At 37.5% G+C, this 24,963-nt stretch overlaps 1 protein-coding gene across 1 annotated transcript in view; it reads right to left on the reverse strand.

Moving 5' to 3' along the window:
- SPATA16 (spermatogenesis associated 16) overlaps nucleotides 1-24,963 on the reverse strand; it is a 398,638-nt gene that overhangs the window by 29,694 nt on the left and 343,981 nt on the right. The window contains exons 8-9 of the mRNA XM_006861849.1: nucleotides 24,200-24,364; nucleotides 21,066-21,149 (exon numbers count right to left, since the gene is read on the reverse strand). Coding sequence (XP_006861911.1) covers nucleotides 21,066-21,149; nucleotides 24,200-24,364 — 249 coding nt within the window. The remainder of the gene's footprint in view (nucleotides 1-21,065; nucleotides 21,150-24,199; nucleotides 24,365-24,963) is intronic.

Below are 24,963 nucleotides of genomic sequence, written 5' to 3' on the forward strand. Positions count from 1 at the left end.
TTTAAAAATTCACGTTTTCCACTGTTTGGTGCTTCCTACTTGGTACTTGGCAAATCTGCTACACAAGAACTCTCTAAAGTGTTCAAGAACAAATATATCAATGTGAGGACTAAGGTACACTTGACTCAAGACATGGTATTTTCAAAAGCCTCATATGCATGTGAAAGTTGGACAATTAATAAGAAAGACCGTAGAATTGATGCATTTGAGTTATGTGTAGGAGAAGAATATTAAAAGTACTATGGACTGCTAGAAGAACAAACAAGTCTGTGCCGCAAGAAGTACAGTTAGAATGCCCCTTATAAGCCAGGATGGTGAGGCTGTGTCTGTTTGTCTCTTATACTTAGGACATGTTATCAGAAGCAACCAGTCCCTGGAAAAGGACATCATGCTTGGTAAAGTGGAGGATCAGTGAAAAAGAGGAAGACTCTCAATGAGATGAACTGACACATTGGCAGCAGTAACCTGCTCAAACTTAACAACAATTGTAAGGATGGCGCAGAACCGGGCAGTGCTTAGTTCTGTCGTACATACGGTCTCTGAGTCAGAACTGACTCCATGACATCTAACAACATCAACTTGGTTGGTGTTTCCTGCTTGCTTTAGTTTACATGTTAGAAACCGATATTGTCTCTTTCAAACTATGGCAGGGAGAAGAAGTTTATCTCAAAAACAAAGCCAGTGGGAAACTATACTGAGAAGGAAGACATTGGACTTGAATTTGGGGCTTCCTATTGGACTTCCAGAGTCCTGATGTGCCCTGGTCAGCGAGGTCAGTTTGAACTGCAAGGTCGGCAGGTCAAACTCATCAGACGCTCCTTGAAAAGCCTATACAGGGTTGCTCTGAATAGGAAATGACTCAAAGGAATTTAACAACAACATTGGACTTCTGGCGTGGCACTGCAGTATCCACACTGGACTCTACAAGGACAGCAGTTGAAACCCACCAGTTGCTCCTCCGAAACTCTATACAGGGTCGCTTTGAGTCGGAACTAATTTGACGGCAGTTAACGACAACAACAATTGGATTTCTTACCGGATTAAGGAGAGAGGAGTGGGTAGATTTATATGGGTTTGTTTGTCCATGTTCCTGCCTCAGGAATTGAGTACTTCAAAGACTTAAGAATTTTATTTTCAATAAAGCTTTTATAGATGCTTTTTGAAAGAAATAACTTAGAAGAAATAAAAATCTGACTTATTAGGAATAAATATTGGGTTTACATGACTGCAGTGGGGGGCTACTGAATGAGAATGTGTTTTCAGTGATTAGCAGTTTGGACTAAAATCCTCTCGTGAAAACAAATTTTACTCCACTACAGTGGATTTGTTAACATTAGTTTCTTAGCTCTGTTCCAATTTAATTTGCAGACTGAACACTTTTAAATATTTATCATTGAAAATGGTTTGAATTTTAATTCTTATTAGAATTACAATTGTTTTCAAACAGGCTTGAAATTAATTTCTAAAATAAACTTAGTTTCTGAAATGGAGTCATTTCTATTATTCATAACATAGCAGTTGCCTTTAGCTTTTGGCTAGCATTCAAACAGATAGACAAGCTGTAAAAGGGTGGCAGTTTGAAGTCACTCAGAGGTACCTTGGAAGATAGGCCTGATGACATGCTCTGAAGTCAGACTTGTAAACCCTTTTATTGTTGTTGTTGTTAAGTGCTGTGGAATCGGTGCTGACTCATAGTGACCCTGTTTAGGATTTCTGAAATTTTAAGTCTTTGAGGGAGCATTCAGCACTCAGGGAGTAAGTGAACCATGAGTCAGAATTGACAGTTGACTTCATAGCATCCAACAACATGGTAGTTGCGTACTTAGGTTTTTTTTTTTTTTTTAAGAAACTGCCATAGTGCTTTACACAGTCGCTGTAACATTGTACATTCTTGTCAGCAATGTATGATTGATCCAATTTCTCTACTTCCTCATTAGCATTTAGTGTTTTTACTGTTTGAAAGTTTAAAAAGTAAATTCTAATAGGAGTCCTAGTGTGGGTTAATGTGCTGGACTGCCAAGTCAGTTTGAAATGGTGGTTCAAACTCACCATCTGCTCCTCTGAAACCCTATACTGGGTTGCTATGGGTTGGAATTGACCCGAAGACACACAACAACAACAACAACAATAGGTATGTAGTAGTATGCTATTGTGGTTTTAATGAGCATTTTTCTAATGGCTGATGATGTTGAAAGGAATCTTGATGGCACTGTGGGTTAGGCACTGAGTTGCTAATTGTAGTCTTAGAATCTCTATGTACAGCTGCTATGGGTCAGTATCAACACCATGGCAGAAGGTTATTTTTGTTTTTGTCTTTTCATATAAATTTTAGAGGAATATTGTTTGTATCTAAAAAAAAAAAAATCTTGCTAGGATTTCCATAGGAATTGTGCTAAGCCTGTATACCAATTTTGGGAAACTTGGCTTTTAAACTATGTTGAATCTTCCAGTCCATGAACACGGTCACAGGAATTCTCTCCACTTATTTACATCTTCTTTGATTTCTTTAATTTTCATTTTATAGTTTTTGACAGATAGGTCTTGTACATGTTTTACTATATTTAAACCAAAGTACACCCACTCCTCACTTATCCAGCTGGTTAGATTTCAAAGACTAAGTTGTTATGTGAAATCAGTATTATACAACAGTCAGGAAGCCCCACCTTCATGCTTGTTGCTCTGGTCGTTCTTCTGTGATTGTTCATGACCCGTTGGGTGCCCCCACTTTGTCTTGGGATACACGTGGTTCAATGAGTTCCCCTTACCCACTGCATCTTCCCTACCATCAACTCACAGGATTTGGGGTTTTTAGGATGGTATTCAGGTGTTGTCTACTACCCACCCTGAGCAGGGACCCCACTTATCCTCCTTTATTTTGAGTCATGCAGCCATGTGTGGCCTTCTTCTCTGGTCTCCACTTACTACTTCTCCCCATTGACTTCTCGACACCTTTAGGCCCTTGCCCAGTCTCTCCCATTCCAGCTTACAATCTTGCATCATCTGCCATTACCCTCCATCCTCTGTGACAAGACTGAGATGTCATGGATGAAAATGAGAAGGAATACTATAGTTGGCCAACTATCATCCCTTGTGGGTCCTAGTTGCAGCTAGGGCCTCCAACATATTGTTTGGGGTGGCCCATGGAGAGTGTCCATGGCACTGTGTGGCTTCCAGACAATTAGAGGTGCTGCCTAAGAATTTTCAGTTTAAAATTCTCATAAAAGTTGCTGTAAATGTTAAATGTTAGATAATGATATAGGCAATAAGTGAGGAGTAGTTGTATAACTGGAGTACTGGTCTGGCACTGTAGGATAAGCACTAAACTACTAATCACAAGATTGGATGTTCAAATCTACCAGCTGCTGCTTGGCAACCCTACTGAAAATTACTGTGAGTCAGAACTGATTCAATGGTTCTTAACACCAATAGTAACAAGGTATATTATGATTTTTTTTGAGTGATTGTAAATGATATTGTGATTTCAATTTCAGTGTCTTTATGCTCATTGCTAGTATATAGAAATACAATTGTTTTATTATTTGTTTTATATCTTCTAACTTTGTTGAATTCACTTTTTTTGTAAAATCCTCCCTGCACTCCCCTCCAACCCCTTCCCTGGCGCCCCCCCCCGCAGATTCCTTGGGATAGTCTACATAAACAAACAGGGATAGTATTAATTCATCATTTCTGAGTCATGTTTTTAATTTCTTTTTCTTGTCTTATTGAATGGGATAGTATTTCCAGAACTATATTGAATAAGAGTTGTGAGCCCTAATATCTTTGCCTTGTTTTCTATTTTAGGGGGAAAACACTTAGACATTCATTTTAAGTATAATGTTAGATGTAGAATTTTTGTTGATATTGTTTATCAATTTGAGGAAGTTCTCTATTCTTAGTTTTCTGACAGTTTTATCATTAATTGGTATTGAATGAAAAAAGGCTGCTATTTACCCTAATTGATGTCTCATTTGAGTAAAGTTTTATTAAAGATAATGCACATATGACTGCAACCATACATTGACAGAGAACTTCCAGAGGCTCAAACCAAATTCAGAAGAAGATGTGGAACAAGGGCTATCACTACTGATATCAGGTGAATCTTGACTGAAAACAGAGAATGCCAGAAAGATGTTTACTAGTACCTTATTGACTATGCAAACACTTGTGTTTATGTGGACCATGACAAGCTATGGACAACATTGCAAAGTATGAGTATTCCAGAACACTTAATTGTGCTCATGCAGAACCTGTGTACAGACTAAGAGGCAGTTGTTAGAACAGAACAAGGGACACAGAATGGTTTAAAATTAGGAAAGGTATGTGTCAGGGTTATATTCTTGTACCATATTGATTCAATCTGTATACTGACCACATAATCCAAGAGCAGAATTATATGAGCTGAAAAACATGGCATTAGGATTGGAGGAAGACTCACTAACAACCAGTGATATATAGATGACATAACCTTGCTTGCCATAAGTGAAAAAGACTTAAGATATTTACTGATGAAGATCAAAGATCACAACCTTAGGTATGGGTTGAATCTCAGTGTAAAGAAAACAGAAATCTTCACCACTGGACCAATAAACAACATCCATATAAATGGAGAATAGATTGTAGTTGTCAAAGGCTTCATTTTGCTCAGATCAACCATCAGCACTCATGGAAGCATCAGTCAAGAAATCAACTGATGTATCCCATTGTGCAAATCTGCTGCACCAGACTTTTAAAGTGATGAAGAGGAAAAACATCAGTTTGAGGACTAAGATGCACCTGACCCAAGCTGTATTTTCAATAACCTCATATGCATGTGAAAGTTGGACATTGATTAAAGAAGAATGCAGAAGAATTGATGTATTTGAGTTATGGTGTTGGAGGAGAACATTGAAAGTGTCATGGACTTCCAAAAAGAACAAATAGATCTGTGTTGGAAGAAGTATAGCCAGAGTGCGCCTTGGAAGCCACGATAGCCAGACTTCATCACTCATACATGAACATATTGTCAGAAGGGACCCATCACTGGCAAAAAATATCATGTTTGGTAAAGTGGAGAGTTGGAGGAAAAGAGGAAGACCCCACAGTGAGATTGATTGGCACAATAACAGAACAATGGGCTCAAATGTAGCAAGGATTGTGAGGTTGGTCCAGGATTGGGCAGTGTTTTGTTCTGTTGTACATAGGGCCGTTATGAGTTGGTACTGACTCGATGGCACCTAACAACAACAATATCGTCCCTCCATCTAATTGCTTTGACAATCAAGAGGGGATATTTGTGTGGGTTTATCTCTAAGTTCTTAGTATTTATTTATTTTTGGTATCCACTCAATTTTCTGAATTTATAGGTTATGCATTTTGTCAAATTTGAGAAAATTTCACTAATTTTCTTTGAGTACTATTTTTAGTCCCACTCACTTCATTACTATATTAAAAAATATATCATTTTATTTTTATTCACTTCATATTTTTAAAATTTCTCTTAAGGCTTCCTTTAAGGTTCATTGATTACCCAAGTATTTGGAAACCTCTCTACTATTTTTATCTTACAGATTTTTAGTTTTATTTCATTCCAGTTAGAGAACTCATTCTATATTTCAGTCTTTAAAATTTTGTTGAAGTTTGTTTTATGGTCCAGAATCTGGTCTATTCTGGTGTATGTTCCATGGGCACTTGACAAAAACAATATGTATTCTACTTTTAGTGACTGGATTGTTTTATAAATACAATTAAATTCTTTTGGTTGAAGATGTTGTTGAGTTTTCTATATTTGCTGCTTTTCTTATTATTTGTTCTATCAACTTTTGGGGAAGGGGGTGTTGAAATGACCAAGTAAACTTTTAGCTCTAGTCCCTCTAACTCTGGTTTTCTTGTGTGATGATTGTACATGTGGCCTGTTCGCTGATTTCTGAGCCTGTGGATACTGCCATCTCAAATAAAGCTGATTGTCTAATGGAAAATAAGATAAAATTATGACTCCATTATTTTCTTTCAGTTTTTACTCCACATATCTTACAGCTCTTTTGTTTGATACATACACATCTAGATTGTTACGTTTTCTTAGCTGATTGAAACTGTTATTATTATATAATATTCTTCTCTGTCTCTGGAATTAATTTTTTGTTCTGAATTCTACTTTCTTTTATGTTAATGTAGCCATTCCGGTTTCCTTTGATTCATGTTTGCTTGATACATCCTTTCCCATTACTTTCAATCTGACTGTATCATTATATTTGAGGTGAATTTTATAATGGACAGCACATAGGTTTTAATCTGTTTTATAATTTATGTCTTTTAAGTGATGAATTTAGACCATTTACATTTAATGTACCTACTAGTATGCTAGGACATAAGCTAGTTTTCTTTTTGTGTCTCTGTTTTCTTTTACTATCTCCCTGTGGGTACTTAAACAATTTTTTACAACTCCATTTTGTGTATTTATAATGTTTTTTGAGTGTATCATTTTGTATAGTTCTTCTTTTTAATGGTCGCTCTAGGTATTACTATATTATACACACTCATCACACACACATATAATTTGATCACTGTCTACTGGTGTCTTAATTTTACCTTCAATTGAAGCATAGAAAGCTTACCTCTTTTTAAGTCCTGTTAGTCTTCTCCCATTTATAATTGTATTACATATTTTCTCTACACAAATTTAGAACCACATCATACAGTGTTATTATTTTTGCTTTTAACATCAAACATAATTTAATAATTTAAAGAGTAGAAATGTGTATTGCTTTTACTCATATTTTTGCTTACTATGCTCTTTCACCCTTCTTGATATTTCAGTTTGTCCTTTCAATATTTCCTTTATTTCAAGAGGATTTCCTTTAGTTGTTCTTTTAGGATAGATTTGCTGTAGATAAATTTTCTTGGTTTTCCTTGGTCTTAGAATGTCTTGATTTCACTTTCATTCCTGAAAGATACTTTTGCTGGGTATATAATTCTGTGTACACAATTCTTTTCTTTCAATACTTGAAAAATATTGTGCTACTTCCTTTTTGCCTTATGCTTCTTATGAGAAATCCACATTGTGAGGAATCATTTGAATTGTTCTTCTGTTGTAGGTAGTGCATCATATCACTCTTATTGCTTTCAATGTAGTTTCTTTGTTTTTCATTTTTAGAAGTTTGACTGTGATGTATGGATTTCTTAGTGTTTATTCTGTTTGGTGTTCACTCAACTTCCTGAATCTATAGGTATATGTGTTTTGCTAAATTTGAGGAAATTTCAGTCATTATTCTTGGAATACTATTTTCAGTCCCACTCACTTTCTTCGCTAGAACTTCAATTAAATGAATGTTAGATCTAATGGCATAGACATCCTAGTCCCTGAGACTTTTCTTTCTTTCATTCTTTCCTCTAATTTTCTCTTTGTTGTTTGGATGGAGAAATTATTGTTGTTCTATTTGGTGGTGCTGTAGGGTTAGCACTCGACTGCTATCCTCAAGGCCAGGAGGTCAAACTTATCAGTTACTCCAAAGAAGAAAAAAGAGGCTCGCTGCTCCCCACAAGATTTACAGCTCCAGAAACCCTATGCAGGGTTACTCTAAGTTGAACTGACTCAATGGCAGTGAGTTTGAGGTTTTTAAATATCTTCTATTTCAGGGTTTCTATCCTCTGCCCCTCCAATTTGCTGCTGAATCTATCCACTGAGATTTTTATTTTGGTTATTGTATTTTTTAATTGGAATATTTCCATCTACTCTTTTTCATATCTTGTATTTATTTGCAGAGATGTTCTGATTTTTTACTGAGACGATTTTATTTTCATTTGTTTTTAAAGGCTATGGTAATGGTTTATTCCAAAAATTTTAAGATGATGCTTTAAAATTTTTGTCAAATAACCCCAACATCTCTATCATCTCAGTGTTGGCATTTATAGATTGTTTTCCTTCATTCAGTTTGAAAGCTTCTTGGTTATAATTATGATGAGCGATTTTCAATTAAAACCTTGACATTTTAGTGTCTTATGTTATATGATTCTAGATCTTATTTAAATCTCTGGTTTAGCTGAATTTTTCTGGCACCACTCTGTTAGGAGAATAAATAGACATTGCCTTATTACTGGTCTCCAGATTCCCTCGCTGGTCTCCACTGATAGCTGAGAGAGAGCCTCTTGGGCAGGGTAAGGCATTCACATTGCTCAGTAGAAATCCACTAATACCTCTCTTTCTAGGAGGAGTAGGAGTGCCTTACCAACATATGGGAGTGGCTCATTACTATTGGAAGGTGATGAAAGTTCGGACTTTCCACTAGTCTTCCTCTGACACCACTCTATGGAGAGCAAGGAAGAGGGACACCTTGTTATTGTCAGGTGGGGATGAAGGTCCAGGCTGGCTACTTGATCTTCTCTAGTCTCATCTTGATGGATTGTAAGGGTTACGGCACCTTGTTGTAGCATAATAGAGGTGGAAGTCTGATTCTTCAGTTAGCCTATACCAACATAGGTGGATCACATTTTGCTGTGCTGAATAAGTGACGTAGAGTGAGTTTTATCTGATTGTCTGAAAGTCTTATAAGCCTGTCTTGCTACGCTGCCCCCTTTTGGCAAGGAAGAGCAGGCAGTTATGAAGGCTTTTTTTTTTTTTTTTTTTTTTTTGCCATGATCATTGGTGTTTTTGGGTTGCTGGCTCTTTTAATTCTTGAAAAACACTGTAAACTTACCACTGTGTCATTCCTTAGAATATCTGCTTTTTTTTCCCCACCTTTTGGAGTTTTATGTTGGTTTTACATATAATTTCCACTGTTTTAAGTTCCTCTTAATGGGCAAAATAGGAAAAAGCATGTCTATTTCATCTTCTTGGAAGTGAAATTCCTCTATTATAGCTTTTTAGAAAAATGATTTCACTCCGGTGCCTCAGGAAGAGAGAGGTATTTTCATTTCTCGAATCAGTTCATTCAGTGGCTTCTGAATATTTGCTCCCTATAATGAAATGAGTCACCTATTGTGAAGCCGAAGGGGGCATCTCTCTATAAGTTAAACGTCTTTTGAATACCTTTAACTTAAAAAGAAAGGAGCTTAACTACAGTCTATCTTTCACTATCACATATGTAGAATAGCTCCACATTCACATCATATTTACATTCCAACGTATCTCCACATTCATCTTTTCACCAGCCATCTTATTTATGCTCTGCCTCCAAGTCTTTTCTCCATCAGAAAGCCATTTTAGCAGAGTGTACATAAGTTTTACACACACTGAGTTTTGATGATGCTAGGAAATGTGGATGTATTTGTCCTTATGTTATTTTTGTGTGTTTTAGATTACAATCTTATCCCTTCTTCCACATGCACCATTTTATGAAAGTCATAATCAGAATGATAAATGGCCCATACCTTCCTTCAGGGCTGCATGTAAAGGCACTTTCATTCTTGCCCTTCTCCAAAATAGGAAAGGTATAATGAGTACACTATAAATGATTGAATGAGGTACCAGCCAATTGCTCTGAACTCTGTATTAATTTCACTTTCAATACAGAATGGAAGATGTCCCATGGTTCATTTAGCTACCAAGTGGTATAAGCTGTTATTCTGTTATTCTCCAGAATTATAAAGGATTGCAGAAACTTAATGTATAAAATACATGCAATAAAATGCTATGCTGCCAAGCAAAGAAGACATTTTTGGCAATTTAAAGGGAGTAGCTTTTAGAACGAACTGTACTAACTCTTCAGTTCAAAACACAATTGAGATAAATGCGCCCTCCATCCATCCCAGGTTTTTTTTGCTGCCCTTCTGAAACATTCATTTTGGAAAGCATTTTCAAAGACCAAAACCACTAATTGGTTTAGAATACTATGAGCATTTCCAGTTTCTGTTTTAGTCATCTTCCTATGTTAGCTCCTATCTGGATCAAATGGCCCTGAAAGAGCCCATGAAATAAAGGAGGTGAACAACTTGCTGACCCACTTCTGGCCTCAAAGCTTTCTGTGTGGTAATCATAAAGCTTAGATGGGTAGAACAATATGTACTTATGAAGTGCGCTTTCATAGATGAAGCCACCTTGATGCATTTCAGAATGCTAATTCAGATCACTCCCCAGTGAGTGACCCTCAGAGTGTCAGTAAATGCACTACAGGAATGACTAGAATTCCAGGCTGCTTTCTTGAAATTCTGAAGTTGCAGGAAGAGAGAAGCTATCAAGCAAACCTAAATGTGATGTGTCTACAAAAGAAGGGAGGACAGTAAGAGAAGCATGAACCAGGAAAGAGCAGTGGGTGCAGGGGTTTAGATTTGACTAGACAGCTGTTGCAGGGCAGTCTGAGTCAGTAGGCCGATCAGAGCAGCTGGGTTAGTAGGTGGTTTTTTATGGAAGCAAAAAGATGCTTACCATAGCAGAATCAAAGATTGTCTCAAATGACTGTCTTAAGGATTCTGAGTTTGGGTCATTTGATGTTCTTTGTGCCATTGCATTTTAGCAGCTGCATTTGGCTTGACAAGTGTTTGAGTTAGTGGTTACAGTAAGAGAGTCTTTGACCCAAAGAAATTCAGTTTAAAACTAAATCGTATTACTATAAGCTTGGACTTGTTTCCTTGTTAATTTTACAAAGCTCTTTGTCCTCATTTTTCAAATGAGGGATAATGACATCTCCCTCATAAGGTTGTTGTAATTAAATGTGATAGTGTCTTGAAGTGCTTGACACATATTTGTTAAGTGCTGTCAAATCAGTTCTGACTCACAGGGACTCTGTATAGGGTTTTCGAGGAGTGGCTGGCGCGTTTGAACCTCTGATCTTGATGTTAACAGCCCAGTACTTATCTTACAGTGCCACACCAGGACTCCTGGTGTAGACTAAGAGACCAGTTAATAATCAGTGATATTAGTAGTTATAATTATCATTGTTAATCAGCATATTATTTTTCTGAAAAATTATAGCTTATGTTTCAATTGTGACAACTACTTAGAACCAAGCTTCAGAAAGTCTGACATACTTCAATAATTTGCTGGTTGACACTGTTTCTTATTAGGTATGTGTATATGATAGCAGATTATCCATTTCTGTATCTTGAAAAATTCCTCATTAAAAATAGCAGAGCTCCTAAATACAGGCATCCTAGATGAGGACCATGTTAGGATTCAACTTCTGTACAGAAATGTTTCTGTTTTGCAAATTTCCTGTCAACTCATCAAACTTTTAGAGGACAATATTAGCAATCAACATAGTTTATGAGGAATTCCCAGTCTTAAAGGAAAGATGGATGAAAATGTTTAGCAAGTCAACCACATGCTTTCTCCTCTAAGTCAGAGAAGAGAAATATTTACCTTATGTGATAATTGCAATTTACCATTTGGATTTCTGGTGTGGTCCTGTGGATCAGCACTGAATTGTGAATCACAACGTTGGCAGTTCAAACCTACCAGCTGCTCCTTGGAAACCCTATACAGGGTCGCTATGAGTTGGAACCAACTCAATAGCATTTCACCACTACCACAACTTTGTGTGGCCTAGGGAGATGGCCCAGACCAAGATTTTTTCTACTCTACATACTAGACTTGGTTTTGCTGCCATAGGGCTCAGCCTCTGACTATGATTGTGCAGTTTTTAGCACAGACTCATTTATCCTAGGAGTTGCAATGATTTATTCCAGTAGCCTGGCCTCTCTCAATCCCTTGGACCTTGTTTATCCTCAAAGCCTCCACCCAGGATGGTCAGCAATAGAGTACTTGGGTTTTGTTATACAAACTACATTCTGCAGTGGATAGAACTGTTTAGCAGTGCTTGAAGCACACACTGTAAAGGAATTTGGGGATATGATAATGAGGAAGCCCATAACCAGAAGCTGAGAAGATTCACAATCAAATTGCAATAAATCTATAGAGACTCCTTAAAGAACAAGACACAGAGGAAAAACCTGATTGCTGGAAAAACTGCTTTGCAAATGAGCGGTACCATTGCTGAATCTTTGAAAAGGCAGCAATACTCTCAGAGAGACACAACTGCATGCCCTAACCATGTATTAGTCAGACTGGCTGATGAATGATAGTGCTGCGTGTGCAACCTCTCTCAGAAGAATTTCTGGAAGGATTCACGTTTGAATGCTGATGTGGAAAGTAAATAAAATGTTCCAGTTTACTCTTTCCTCTCCTTCTTCCACCAATTGCCCTTGCCCCGTCTCTCAAGTTTTCATTTTTCCCTTGCTAGCATTGCCTGAATCAACAGTCCTGAACAGAACAAATTTGCTATGTGACATACAGTTATTTCACCTTAAAACACAAAATTAGCATATCAATGAATGTAATTTCTGTATAATAACAATGGGTAAGATTTACAAGTTAAGATTTGGAGGCAAAAAGGAACACAAAAAAACGAAATGATTTTGAATAAATTAATATCAATAGTTTAAAGCAATTCTACCTATACTCCATTAGTTGGATTCACTGAAGCTTATGATGAGCTGTTTTATATTATGATATTGAATGAAATTCTAAGAAAGCATCTCTTCTCATGAAAACTCAGAGGACAATGATTATAGGTTAGAGCATTTCTCTCATTGCTTTGAAAATAACAAGTTTTCATTTATCCTCACTCAGTCTTAAATCAGTGATCTAGAGACATAACAGACAAGACAATGCTTTGTGTTTTAACAGATCAAATTCTGATCTTAGTGCAAAATTTAAGCTATAGATGAAGAAAGAACAACTTTTTTTTTCTGAGTTGCACATGGAGTGTTACTTGACTGACTCTCTGATGAGTAGAAATAGGAATGTCCTCACTGAACTGTTGGCATATATTTCTTTTAAGGGGACTCTTTTCTATTTTTCTTTCCATGCCTCATTCATAAAATTTATATGGATCTTAGGATTTAATGTTAAGTAACATAAAATGACAGACTCTGAAGATATTAAGACTGTTTCTCAGAAGGTCACAAGCCTAAGTTCTATGAGTGGGAGCTGAATTAATGATCATGGAGCTGCAGATTTGGACTCTCTGTTGTGATTATTGATGGAAAAGCAAGAGACAGCGATACAAGAAGCAAGCAAGCAAACAAACAAACAAACTCATTGACCTCAAGTTGATTCTGACTCATTGATTGACCTTCTAGAACTTCCTGCCGTATAAGACTCCCCAGGATGCCACCTTTCAGTTGGCAGCTGAATGCTTAACCATTGCATCACGAGGACTTCTTAGGGGCAGAGAAGGAGGATTATATAAGTTGGGGTACAAAAGTAGGCTCACTTCCAAATGTATTACTGACTTATTTGACTCAGAGTTTTATTTTGCTAATTGGAGATAGACAAACTGGGCTTATCTGTGGCCAAATTCTACTTTGGTTGGAAGTTACCTTAATTGCCCACTTTGTCCATACCTGCATGCATTGCTCTATATAAAGCTGGCTGGTCAGGATTTTCAGGCAACAGAAGAACTTGGACATATGTCAGCCTTTTGGGTTAGATCAAGTCTTGGCTTCACCTTTTATTTATTGTGTATTTTAGGCAAACTGCTAAATTTCTCTATTTAATGAATTATAGTTTTTGCCTCCTGTAAGGATTAATGGGCTGACTGACTATGGAATAAAGCACTGGACCACAAGTTCGGTTTGAACTGCAGGGTTGGCAGTTTAAACTCACCAGCTGCTCCTATGCAGGGTCATTATGAGTCAGAACCAACTTGATGACACTTAACAACACCAACAATAAGTAAAGAGAACAGCAGATTTTTCTTTCTTTTTTAAAACAGCCAGAAGTGATTTTATTATTTTTATGTAGGACAGGAAAATTCTTGGCACATATGAGCACAGTAAATATGAACACTTATTCTTTCATTTTGGTGACTTGCCTTTCTAAAGACCCATTCATCTGACCTGGGAGGAGGGTTAGAATCTTCTAGTTCAATATCTTTATTTTACGGATGAGAAAACTGAGGCCCAGAGAAAGGAAGTGGTTTATGATCTACTTTGGGACAGACCCTGAAGTTGAAATTGCTAGGCCAGGGCACATTTTTTTTTTTTCTGCATTAGCTTCCTTTTGGGTTCATGGGAGAAAGATGAGGCTTTCTGCTCTTGCTGTTTTTAAAATCTTGGAAACCTTATATAAGGTCTATATGAGTCTGTAACAGCAATAAAGCTTCCTTTTTAAGAAACTTTAGCTCTTGTTCTGGATAGAATACTGAATCTGACCATTTCTCATCATATTTACCGCCACTTGGCTCAAGCCATCATTACTATTTTCCTGGATCATTGCAGTAACCTACTAACTTGTCTCCCTAACTACACACTTGTCTCCTTCTATCTATTCACAACTCAGCAGTTTAGAGTAACTTAATGTTGTTTTTTTTTTTCACACGAAGCATTATGTTGGTGCTTTGCTCAAAAGCTTCCAGTAACTCCCTACTCTGTCAAACTGAAAGATCCTACAGGAACTGTTCCCTCACTTACCTCTCTCACTGTATCTTCTACTCCCCCACCCTCTTGTTGATTCTATTTCAGTCACCTTAGCCTCTTTGCTGTTCTTTGTAAATGCTAGGCACTCTTCAATCTCAGGGTTGGGCATTTGCATTTCCTTGAAATTAGAATGCTTTTCACTAGATATCTGCATGGTTGGCTTCCTTCCTCATTTCTTTTACATTTTGCTCAAGTGTCACCTTCTCAGTGAATCCTACCCTGACCATTCTACTGCAATTGCAATCCTCTGACACTTTCCATTTTTCTTTCTTGCTCTCCAGCTCCCCCATGCATTTATTAACCTATATTGTATATTTATTTTTGTAGTTTATGAACTACCTAACTCTTTTAGAATGCAAACATCATTCAGGTATTATTTTTTTCATGGCTGCATTTCCAAGCCTAGGTGATTGTCTCCTGGTGTGATGCTATGGCATCAGCATTGGACTGTAAACCACACGTTTCAGCTACTCCTCAGAAACCACATACAGGGTCATTATGAGTCAGAACCCACTTGATAACACTTAACAAGAGATGATTGTTTAACACTGAGGAGGTGCTCAAAAATGTTAGATGAGTGCATGAACGAATAAGCAGTGTCTTAACAGGACCTGTGGAACATTCAAAAGGCTGTATTTTCTCAGATTTTGTGTTTTGATGTTGTTATAGAAACAAGATCAGACTAAGCTAAGAGTGATACTTTTGATTAAATGCGTTGTGACACAGGACTCTCCAACACAGAAAATTAAGTTTTTAATTTTAATTTTTACAAGCCCTATTTATTTTTATATTTGCACAGCTAAATCAACTTATTTATTACTATTGAATTAATTACAAGAAAGGAAATATCCTGCAAAATCCCCTCAAAACAACAGCCACTTTCCTAAAACTCTTTAAAGAATATGTTTTAGTTCTGTGAATTTGGAGAAAACGCAACTGCCTTTCTCTTTCTTAGTGAAAACTCAAAGAAAACAAAATGTAGACAGGAGGTCAACACTCATGAATCAGATTTCATCTTGATGGGCTTTTTATAGGCTCATAACAAAGTAGAGCCCAGAAAATTGTGTTAGGTAATGGGGATTCTGACAGACCTTTTAACTATGTGGAACTAGGAGGTGCTGCTATAATTCTGCTGCTTCCGATGAAAATTTCAAGTGTTTTCATTAGGTAGAACAGCTGTTTCTATTACAGATAACAGATCTCAGAGGTGGTGATGCTGATATCAACTTCTAGTGGGCTCAGAATACAGTGTAGCTTGTACAATTAGGGTTGCTTTTTTATAATTTTTTTTTTTTTCTGCACACTCAAATTAACTCGGTAGCAGTAAAAGGAAATTACTTACTTGCTACCGGAATTGTCTGAAAAGTGATACGATCATCCTTTGTAGAGTCACATTAACCAAATTAAAAGCCCTTGGGAAAAATTTGGCGCGCTGTTCCTTCCCATTCACATCTTCCTAAAGACCTCTTAGGAACTTTCATTTAGAAAACCATGATTATTACCAAGGCTTTTAATTTGGAAAGATTGGCTGCTTACCAGTGAGTCTTTTCAAATACCCAATGGTTGGGTGAAGTGACTCTGCAGTGTTACAAACACTGAGACTTTGGAAGCCTTGACTTACTGTCCTTCTGACTCCTGCTTGTTTGCAGGTATGTTTTCCAGCCTGGAATAAAGAGCTGGATTTCTGTTTCTGTAGCTTGTCTCCAAGATTGTTGTTGTTATTGTTACGTGTCATTGAGTCGGTTCAGACTCATAGTGACTCTGTAAAGGGTTTTCCGAAAAGCAAATGGTGAGCTTGAATCACCAATCTTGCGGTTCAAACAGACTTTTGGGTGCTATCATTTTGTTCTCTCAGTGAATGCATACATCACCTCTCTGTTGAGAGGTGGAATCTATTCTTTCCACACTTTGAATCTGGGCTGGCATGTGGCTACCTTGATCAATAGAATATATATATGGTGGAAATTTCTATACCAGCTGTGTGCCTAGCTTTTAAGGGGACTGATGGTTTCTGTTTTCTTTCTCTTGAAAGACTTCCTATCAGAACTCAGGTGTCTTGCTATTTGAAGCCACATTTAGATACTCCACTGACTAGTATCACCTGTAGCTATGTGAGTGAGCTATCTTAGATGTACAGTTCATTTTGTTGTTGTTGTTGTTAGGTGTCATTGAGTTGGTACCGACTCATAGCGACCCTATGCACAATAGAACGAAACACTAACCGGTCCTGGGCCAGTCTCACAATTGTTGCCATGCTTGAGCCCATGGATACTGCCACTTTGCCAATCCATCTCTCTGGGGGTCTTCCTCTTTTTCTCTGACCCTCCACCTTACCAAACGTGATATACTTCTCCAGTGACTGTTCCCTCCTGACAATATGTCCGAAGTATGAAAGACAAACTTTGGCCATCCTGGCCTTCAAGGAGCACTCTATCTGCACTTATGAAAGCAGAAAAACAGTTCATTTTAGTCTTCCTACAATCCGAGCCCTATACACAGAGCCATCTGACTGAACAGCATGAGACACTGTAGTTACCCATGAAACTGAGAGAGAACACTGAATTATTGTTTTAAACTATGAATTTGGGGTTAGAAAGCAGAGGAATGCCCTGGTAGCACTGGGGCTAAGCAATGAACTACTAACAGCAAGGTTGATTGTTCATATCCATCAACTGCTCTGTGAGAGAAAGATGAGGCTGTCTGCTCCTGAAAAGATTTATAGTCTTGAAAACACTAAGGAACAGTTCTGTAGGATCTCTATGAATCAGAATAAACTTGAAGGCAGTGGGATTTTGGTTACAAAACAATAGATAGCTAGAATGGGGCAATGGGGTATTCTATTATCACTTGGATTTGTAAATTTAAATATCTGCAAGGTTGGTGGTTCAAAACCACCAGCTGCTCCTCAGAAACCGTATACAGCATTGCTTTGAATTGAAACTGACTCTATGGCGCTTAACAACAATTACAACAACAATACAACAAATGCAAATTTTTGTGTATGGGGGGGATGGTGCTCTAGATTCAGCAAACTTTTACTGTATAGGACCAGAATGTAAATATTTTAGATTTTGTGAACTTAGGAGTCTTTATGGCAACTCTGCCCAAGCTGACATAGGCAATATATAAATGAATGTGAATGACTATTTTCAATAAACTTTATTTACAAAATTAGATGATGAGTGAGATTTGACCCACAGGTCATAGTTAGTTAACCTTCACTTTAAACAATTATTTCTATAGTCAGCAAAGTGATTGATTATACTGATTTGTTTTCATCATCATTGAATTTGGTTGACCTCTAGCTCCAATCCCTTCAGCCATTCCTTCTTAGTTTCTCTTGTAGATTTCTAGTCTTAAGTTTTAAATGTGCTCTTCAAGACTCTCTTTTCTTTTTACTCTATACACTCTTTCTAAACCATTGTCCCTTACTCAAATGATTTCAATTAACATCAACTTGCCAGTGATTACTAAACCTCTATCTTTATTACTCTGGTAGCATAGTTGTTATGAAATGGTCTGTGAACCGCAAGATCAGCAGTTTGAAACTACCAGCTGTTCCATGGGAGAAAGAGAAGGCCTTCTGCTCCTGTAAAGATTTACAGCCTCAGAAACCCTGTACAAGGTCGCTATGAGTCAGAACGGACAACATAGCACATAACAACAACAACATCCGGGACTTTAGGCTTCTTTATTTTCTTTTGAATATCTTGCCCTATCCTATGCTTAATATTCATTTGTGATCATTATTAACCTCCAGTTTCTCAACCCCAGACCCATCCTTCTCTATTTATAATCATCTCTGCCATGCTGGGGCTGGGATTCTGCAAACCTTACTTTTACTATGGCAGCTGTTAGTCTCTGCCAGTAGGGGATGCTAGAGGTAGACTGCAAGACTAAAGAAGAAAGAAGAGACTTGCTCCTGCCTCTCTGCTGCTTGTTCATGGGTTATGGCTATGCTTTTCCTGTCTGCTTGTTGTCCCTGTGAAGTCTCTTTAGCAAAGCTTCTGTACTCTAGAACCAGACATTCTTTTTTGTAGCCTCAGTTGAATCTAGTTCTTTCAAAAATTGCAGAATCACACCACCACTCCCTTATCTTCCCATTTGAAACATCAGTCTTAAAGGCCTGTTGTTGTTAAGTGCCATGGAGTTGGTTCCGACCCAGAGCAACTCTATATAGGGTTTCCAAGGAGAGGCTGATGAGCTTGAGCTGCTGACCTTGTGGTTCAAAATCATTTGCAGTCCAGTGCATTTATAAAGTCTGCAAGAATTAAGTACTCCAATCATATAAATTCTTTTGCTTTTTACAACTGGAATACAGGCTTTGCCACATGCAGCCTCATGAACCATGGGTCTCAACGGTAAATAAACCATTAATGATATCAAGTTGGCAAAAATTTACTTCAATAGGCAATAGCACGATTGAATGCTATTCAATAATAGCACTATAGAAGGAGAAATACTAAATAGTTTCCAAATATGACAGAGATATTAAAACAGAAGAAACTATAAGTAGTAAATCCCTTAAGCCCAATTTTATTTCAACTTGTTGTTCTTGTTAAGTGCCGTCGAGTCAGTTCCAACCCATAGCAACCCGGTATAGGATTTCTGAGAAGTGGCTGGTGAGCTTGAACCTCTGACCTTGTGGTTCATACCGACCTTGCAGTCCAGCGCATTAACATGAACTTTGTTTCTTCTGGGTCCCAGCCCTTCAGGACCCCTCCTCCATTCTCATAGACATTAACACTACTGAGCAGCACCTCCTCATAGAAGATCTGAGTTTGGGGTCAGTAGACCCCTGTTCCAAGTTTCTAAGTTGTAGTCTCTTCCCTTTGATTCCTCAGCATAAGAGGTGGTTGCTTTCTTAATTTCTTCCTCTGTGATAACTTATTGTTCTCTTACTTTTTCAGGCACCTATTAAAAACTTCCTACCTAGTTAAACAATTCCCTTTCAAATATCATGTGTCCAAAATGAACTCTGAGTTTATAGTCTCATCCAAAAGTTGTTCCCTAACGGTGTTCCCATCCTTAGTAAATGGCACCAGCAAACATCTCCTTATCCCTTGTCCAATTGTTCAAGTCACTTATCTGGGCATCATGCTTAACTTGTTCTATTCTCTCAACCTCTATATCTAGTTACTGAAGAAGACCTCTGATCTGGTTTCCTGATTTTTTTTTTTTTTTTTTTTTATCTGTCTGCTTCTGTCTATCTATATAGTCACCACCTCAGCTCAAGCTAACACTATGAATGAGTGGATGTTCGACACCACTTTATTACTTATCTCCCTACCTTTCTGTAGTATTTCAATCTGTTATTCTCACTACAGTCCTAGAGAGATGTTAAGAACATCCTATAGTTAAATAGATTTTGAAAAATTCCAAATCCTTAGCATCATTTATACATTCCTCTGTGATTGGACTCTGTCTGCTTCTGTTCCTCATTTTGGTGTTTGTTCTCCTACACCCTTACCCAATTTTTAACATGACATATGCTTTCTTTGCATTCTTGTTACAAGCTATTCCTACTGGAAATCTGCACACCTTTTACCTGATAACGCCTACACGTCTAAACGTTGTATAAATGTCACTTGCTTCCAGAGATTGTTGATCACCCACTTCTTTATCATCATACTCTGCAAACTTGTAAGCAGCTGTTTAATATGTGACTTCCTCCATATTGGATAAATTCCACAGAAGCAAGGATTATGTCTGTCTTGCCTAGCACAGATTCCCTAACGCCTCATATTCTTTCTATCACAGTAAATACACAACAAATATTTGCTGAATTCAGTTGCTTTCTCCTTTATAAATTTATCATAGGACCTCTGAACTGATTAGAGCAGATATACATTTTCTCATATGCACCAAGATCCCTCATGAATGATTGGTGGTGGTGGTGGTTATGTGCTGTGGAAATGACTACTGTCTCTTAAATAGAAGCCTTTTTTGATTTGTTCCTCACGTATCTCCTGGCATGAATTCTCCCTCTGTGGGGATTTAAGGGATTTGGAGGAGTTTGAATGGAGGGTAGATGGATCAGAATTTACCATTTTGAGTTGGCTTCAGACCCAATATTAGATTCTCTTACAGTGTAACAAGGTCCCATTGCTGATACTCAGGCTTCTGCATATCTGGAAGCAGGTGCACATTTGTGGTCCTCACACTTAAATTCTAGTAGTCAATGCAGGAATGTTACTCTGCCTCTAACAACCATATTGGTACTCCTCTACCAAGAAGATTAAAGCTCCCACTTCTCTGTAGTTCCTTGAATTGTTGCCATTATACATCCCTCAAGTGACAAAAAATGGGAAAGAGTTGGGTGTGTACTAAAATATTGATATAAGCTTTTAAAAATGAAACTAAACAAACCACCCATAATGCCCCATATTGAAGAAGCAGATCATGGAAGTGGAATATGAAAACAGCATGATAATGAAGAAGAACCCAGAAAGCATATGACAATCTGTTGGAAAAGGAGGGGACCTGAGGGAACAGATTAAATAAATCCATATGTGATTTGGTGGCATTTCCAGGGACAGTGCTGAATTTACTAAAGCAAAGCTAAACAATGAGCAATGACCAGAAGAACTTTCTTTTCACTTCCTAAACAGATTTGACCCAAGATGAACATTTTCTTTGAAAATAATGTATCTTTTCCCTTCAGCTGAAAGTATTACCTTTTGGACTGTATTCCACACATGTTCTTTATCATTTCTTCTTCCTTCAAGGGTGTCCATAGCATCTGCCATTAGTGACTGCAGCTGTGGCACCAAGATAAAAATTATCAGTGTGGAATTCACACAGAAATAATTTTTCTAAATATGCAGATTAAAACCTAATTAAAAAATCATTTGTACGCTGATGATTTTATTACTCATCTTTCCTACAATGAAAGCTGCCACCTCATCTTTGCTTCAGTCATTACTGAGTATGATTGCAGATATAAAATATTGAAACAATGCACAGATTCTTCTGAAAATCTGTGGGAAACATATAGGTTTTAATGTAGTAAGTGTTGATGTTTTGTAAGAACAGATTTGGGTTGTAAAGAATGAAGGCAGTAGTTAATTCGCTCAGGAAATGGCATGTAGTACATGAACGCATTTTAGTATTTTCTCCTGAGGCTAATGTATCATAATTCTAGGCATCATGCAAAAGCTCACCAGAGGACAATACTAAAATTGCACTGTTTTATTGCCTCTTAAAGGGTCTAGCTCATTGTAGTTCTTTTGCTATTCTTTTCTCATCTATAATTTCAAAATAACGAAGTTTTTTTCGATTCCATTCTCTTTTCAAATTTTTTTAAGTGAAAAAAAAAATGAATGAAAAATCTGTCCTTTGCCCTGAACAGGTATTTGTCATATTCCAATTTAAAACAATGCTTTAAAATGTTGTATATTTGACTGCAAAGTAAGGAAGGTGCCCCAAACCATGTGACTTTCAAAGCTAACAAAGAGAGTTTAACCAAGTATCAGTTCAATTCACTGTGACATCCAACAGATGAGCTCATAGATAATCTTTCTGTGCTTCAGATAGTGCAGTACTTACTCAGTAGGGCATATAGTTGAGTCCCTCAAAAATCTACCATTGGGCTATCATTGTTTATATGTTGTTGTTGTTGTTGTTAATTGCCATCGAGTTGGTTCTGATTCATAGCAACCCCTTATAGGGTTTTGGAGGAGTGGCTGGTGAGCTTGAGCCGTCGACCTTGTTCTTCAAACTTACCTTGAAGTATATAGCGCATTAACCTGCAGCATCACACCTCAGAAAGTATTACTAGGATTCAGTCTCTGCACCCCAGCTGAAGTTATTTCATGCTCAAAAGTTTGAAAGTAAAATCGATGAACTAATGTGATAAAACTTGCAAGTTCCATGATTTAAAAATATTTGGCCCCTACATGTACTCGATAAACATTAAGCTTTTTCTTTTGGTAGGCATATGTTTGAATTATGAGACTATTCTGTGAAATTCTATTTTCTAATGCTTTAGCTAGTAGATTATTGCACATGTTAATAAGTGTTGTTTGTAATGCTGTCTTTATTTAGAAATATAAGTGTTTCCAGAAAATAAAGCCATAGGTGTGGATGCATGGTTGTTGTTGTTAAGTGCTGTCGAGTCGATTCCGACCCACAGCGGGAGCAGCTGGTGAGCTTGAACCGCCGACCTTGCAGTTCAAATGGCTTTGCAGTCTGGCGCATTAACCCACAGCCACACCAGGACTCCTGATCCATGGTTGTTGTTGTTGTTATGTGCCGTGGTGTCGGTTCCGACTTATAGTGAGGACCCTGCACAGGGTTTCCGAGGCTGTTACGGGAGCAGAAAGCCTCATCTTTCTCCCGCGGAACAGCTGGAGTTTCGAACTGTTGACCTTGTGGTTCACAGCCTGATTCATAACCACTATGCTACCAGAGCTCCTTGGATGCATGGTTAGGAAGCCCTAAATGTAGAGAGCTCTCCTGTGTTCTTCATTTAAATCCGGAATGTGTTTTTCAGGAAGACAAGCTCATCATCTTGCTGGCTTCTTAAATGAATGTTTTCTTTGCTTCATCTTATCTCAGGGGAACATTAATTATCTAAAATTGGCTATAATATGCACTGCGAAAGCCCCATGCTTATTGCACTCCTCAACGTCTTATGAATGGTAGCATAAATGCTTGTCCACTTTGAAGACAGCCTTTGGCGTAGAAGCATAGAGGTTTCGAATGCCTTATTGCCTTGATGTAATTCCTTGATGAATAGACTTTTTAATCTTTAGCATGCATGGTTTTATTATTTGTCTAGTCAGATTGTTTTATATGCTCACTCCGATAGCAGTATTTATTAAATATACTTTAACAGGTTTAGACGAACATTATAACTTTGGCAGTTCATTTCTTGATTGATTAATTTGTTACAAAGAGGGAGGCTTCCTTTAGTTATCTGCAAATTACAGGTGATCAGTTTGGGCTGTTTTCATCCTTGCTATTTGAATTCGGTTCATGTCTATAATTAGTTCTAGCTAACCTCAATTAAAACCTCAAAGTAAAGAGTCCTTCCCTAATAAACATTAGGATCTCCATATGGAGTAAATTTTACCTTTCCTCAGAATAGCCAATTCACTGCTTTGTAATTGTTTTTCAAACGAGGTGCTAGTGTTTCTAATATTAATTATGGCTATATTGTGCACATCTGCTTGCAGATTGGTTCTCTGAGATATTCCTTCAATTAGTTTTTGACTGGAGCTTTCTAAGGCCAATGTGTCTTTTTAAAAAAAATTAATTGGCTATCAATTAAAAAAACAACAACAACAGGAATTTTAACTAAAATTTCCCTCCAAACAATTACTTATTTTTATTGATTTATCCAAGTGCATGTGTGTGTTAGCAGTGCTAACATATATGGTGACACTTGAGATGATCAATATAATTCAAAAGATGACTGTACAGGGTCTTTTTTTCTGTTTCTTTTGTCCTCTCTTTTTCTGTAGGACAGATTCTTATATACTAAACTAGGAGTTTAGGAAGCAATTTATTACAATTACACTTTTCTTTAAATTTTAAAAGCTTGACACAATATGAATAATCAGATCCTTTGTATGTTGTATCACATCACAAAGGTCTTGCTAGAAAAAATTGAAAGCTAGTGAATGTGAACAAATAAAAGCCAGAAACACACATTTTCCGGCTTCTTCATTAGAATGCCTCACGAAGGCTGGGGAGTTTGCTTTCATACCACATTTATTATTACCATCTCCCCAGCCCCCCAGACCATATCACTTTTCTTTTGGCTAAGGGCCCATGAAAGTGTAAACAAAGAAAAACAAATATCTACCATTTCCGCCTCCTGTTGACTGATGTCCTGTAGATAAGGGATGGTTGCCAGCTCTGCCATCGCTTGATTAATCACCTGGGTCTGCTCCTTTACTCTCTGCAGCAGGCTGAGAAGACTGGCATATTGCAACTTTTCCATCACACCTGAGCATGCACGGAAACTCCCCTAGTTCCATAGTAAAAGGAAATTATTTAGAACAGAACCACAGGAAAAGAATTCTCCCTGGGGATTGAAGTCAGTACTTGTTATAATGGTTATAATACACCATTTGACGTAATGGTATCTTGTACAAATAGATTTTTCTTTCTAACCTTTTACAGACTTGCCTATACCTTTCCTTAAGATGTTGTTATTATTGTTAGGTGACATTGAGTCACTACCGACTCACAGAGACCCTGTGCACCACAGAACAAAACACTGCTTGGTCCTGGGCCAAACCTCTCATAATCATTGCTACATTTGTGCCCATTGAGCTGCCACTTTGTCAATCCATCTTGCTGGGGGAAGGAGGGTCTTTCTCTTTTTCTCTGACCCTCCACCTTATCAAACATGATATTCTTATCCGGTAGCTGGTCCCTCTGGACAACATATCCAGTGTATGAGAGACGAAGTCTGGCCATCCTGGACTCCAAGGAACATTCTGGCTGTACTTCATCCAACATAATTCTGTTTGTTCTTTTGGCAGCCCATGGTACTTTCAATATTCTCCTCCAACACCATAACTCAAAAGTGTCAATTCTTCTACGGTCTTCCTTATTCACTGT

This window comes from Chrysochloris asiatica, unplaced genomic scaffold (genome assembly GCF_000296735.1).
Source record: "Chrysochloris asiatica unplaced genomic scaffold, ChrAsi1.0 scaffold00043, whole genome shotgun sequence".
Lineage (NCBI taxonomy): Eukaryota > Metazoa > Chordata > Mammalia > Afrosoricida > Chrysochloridae > Chrysochloris > Chrysochloris asiatica.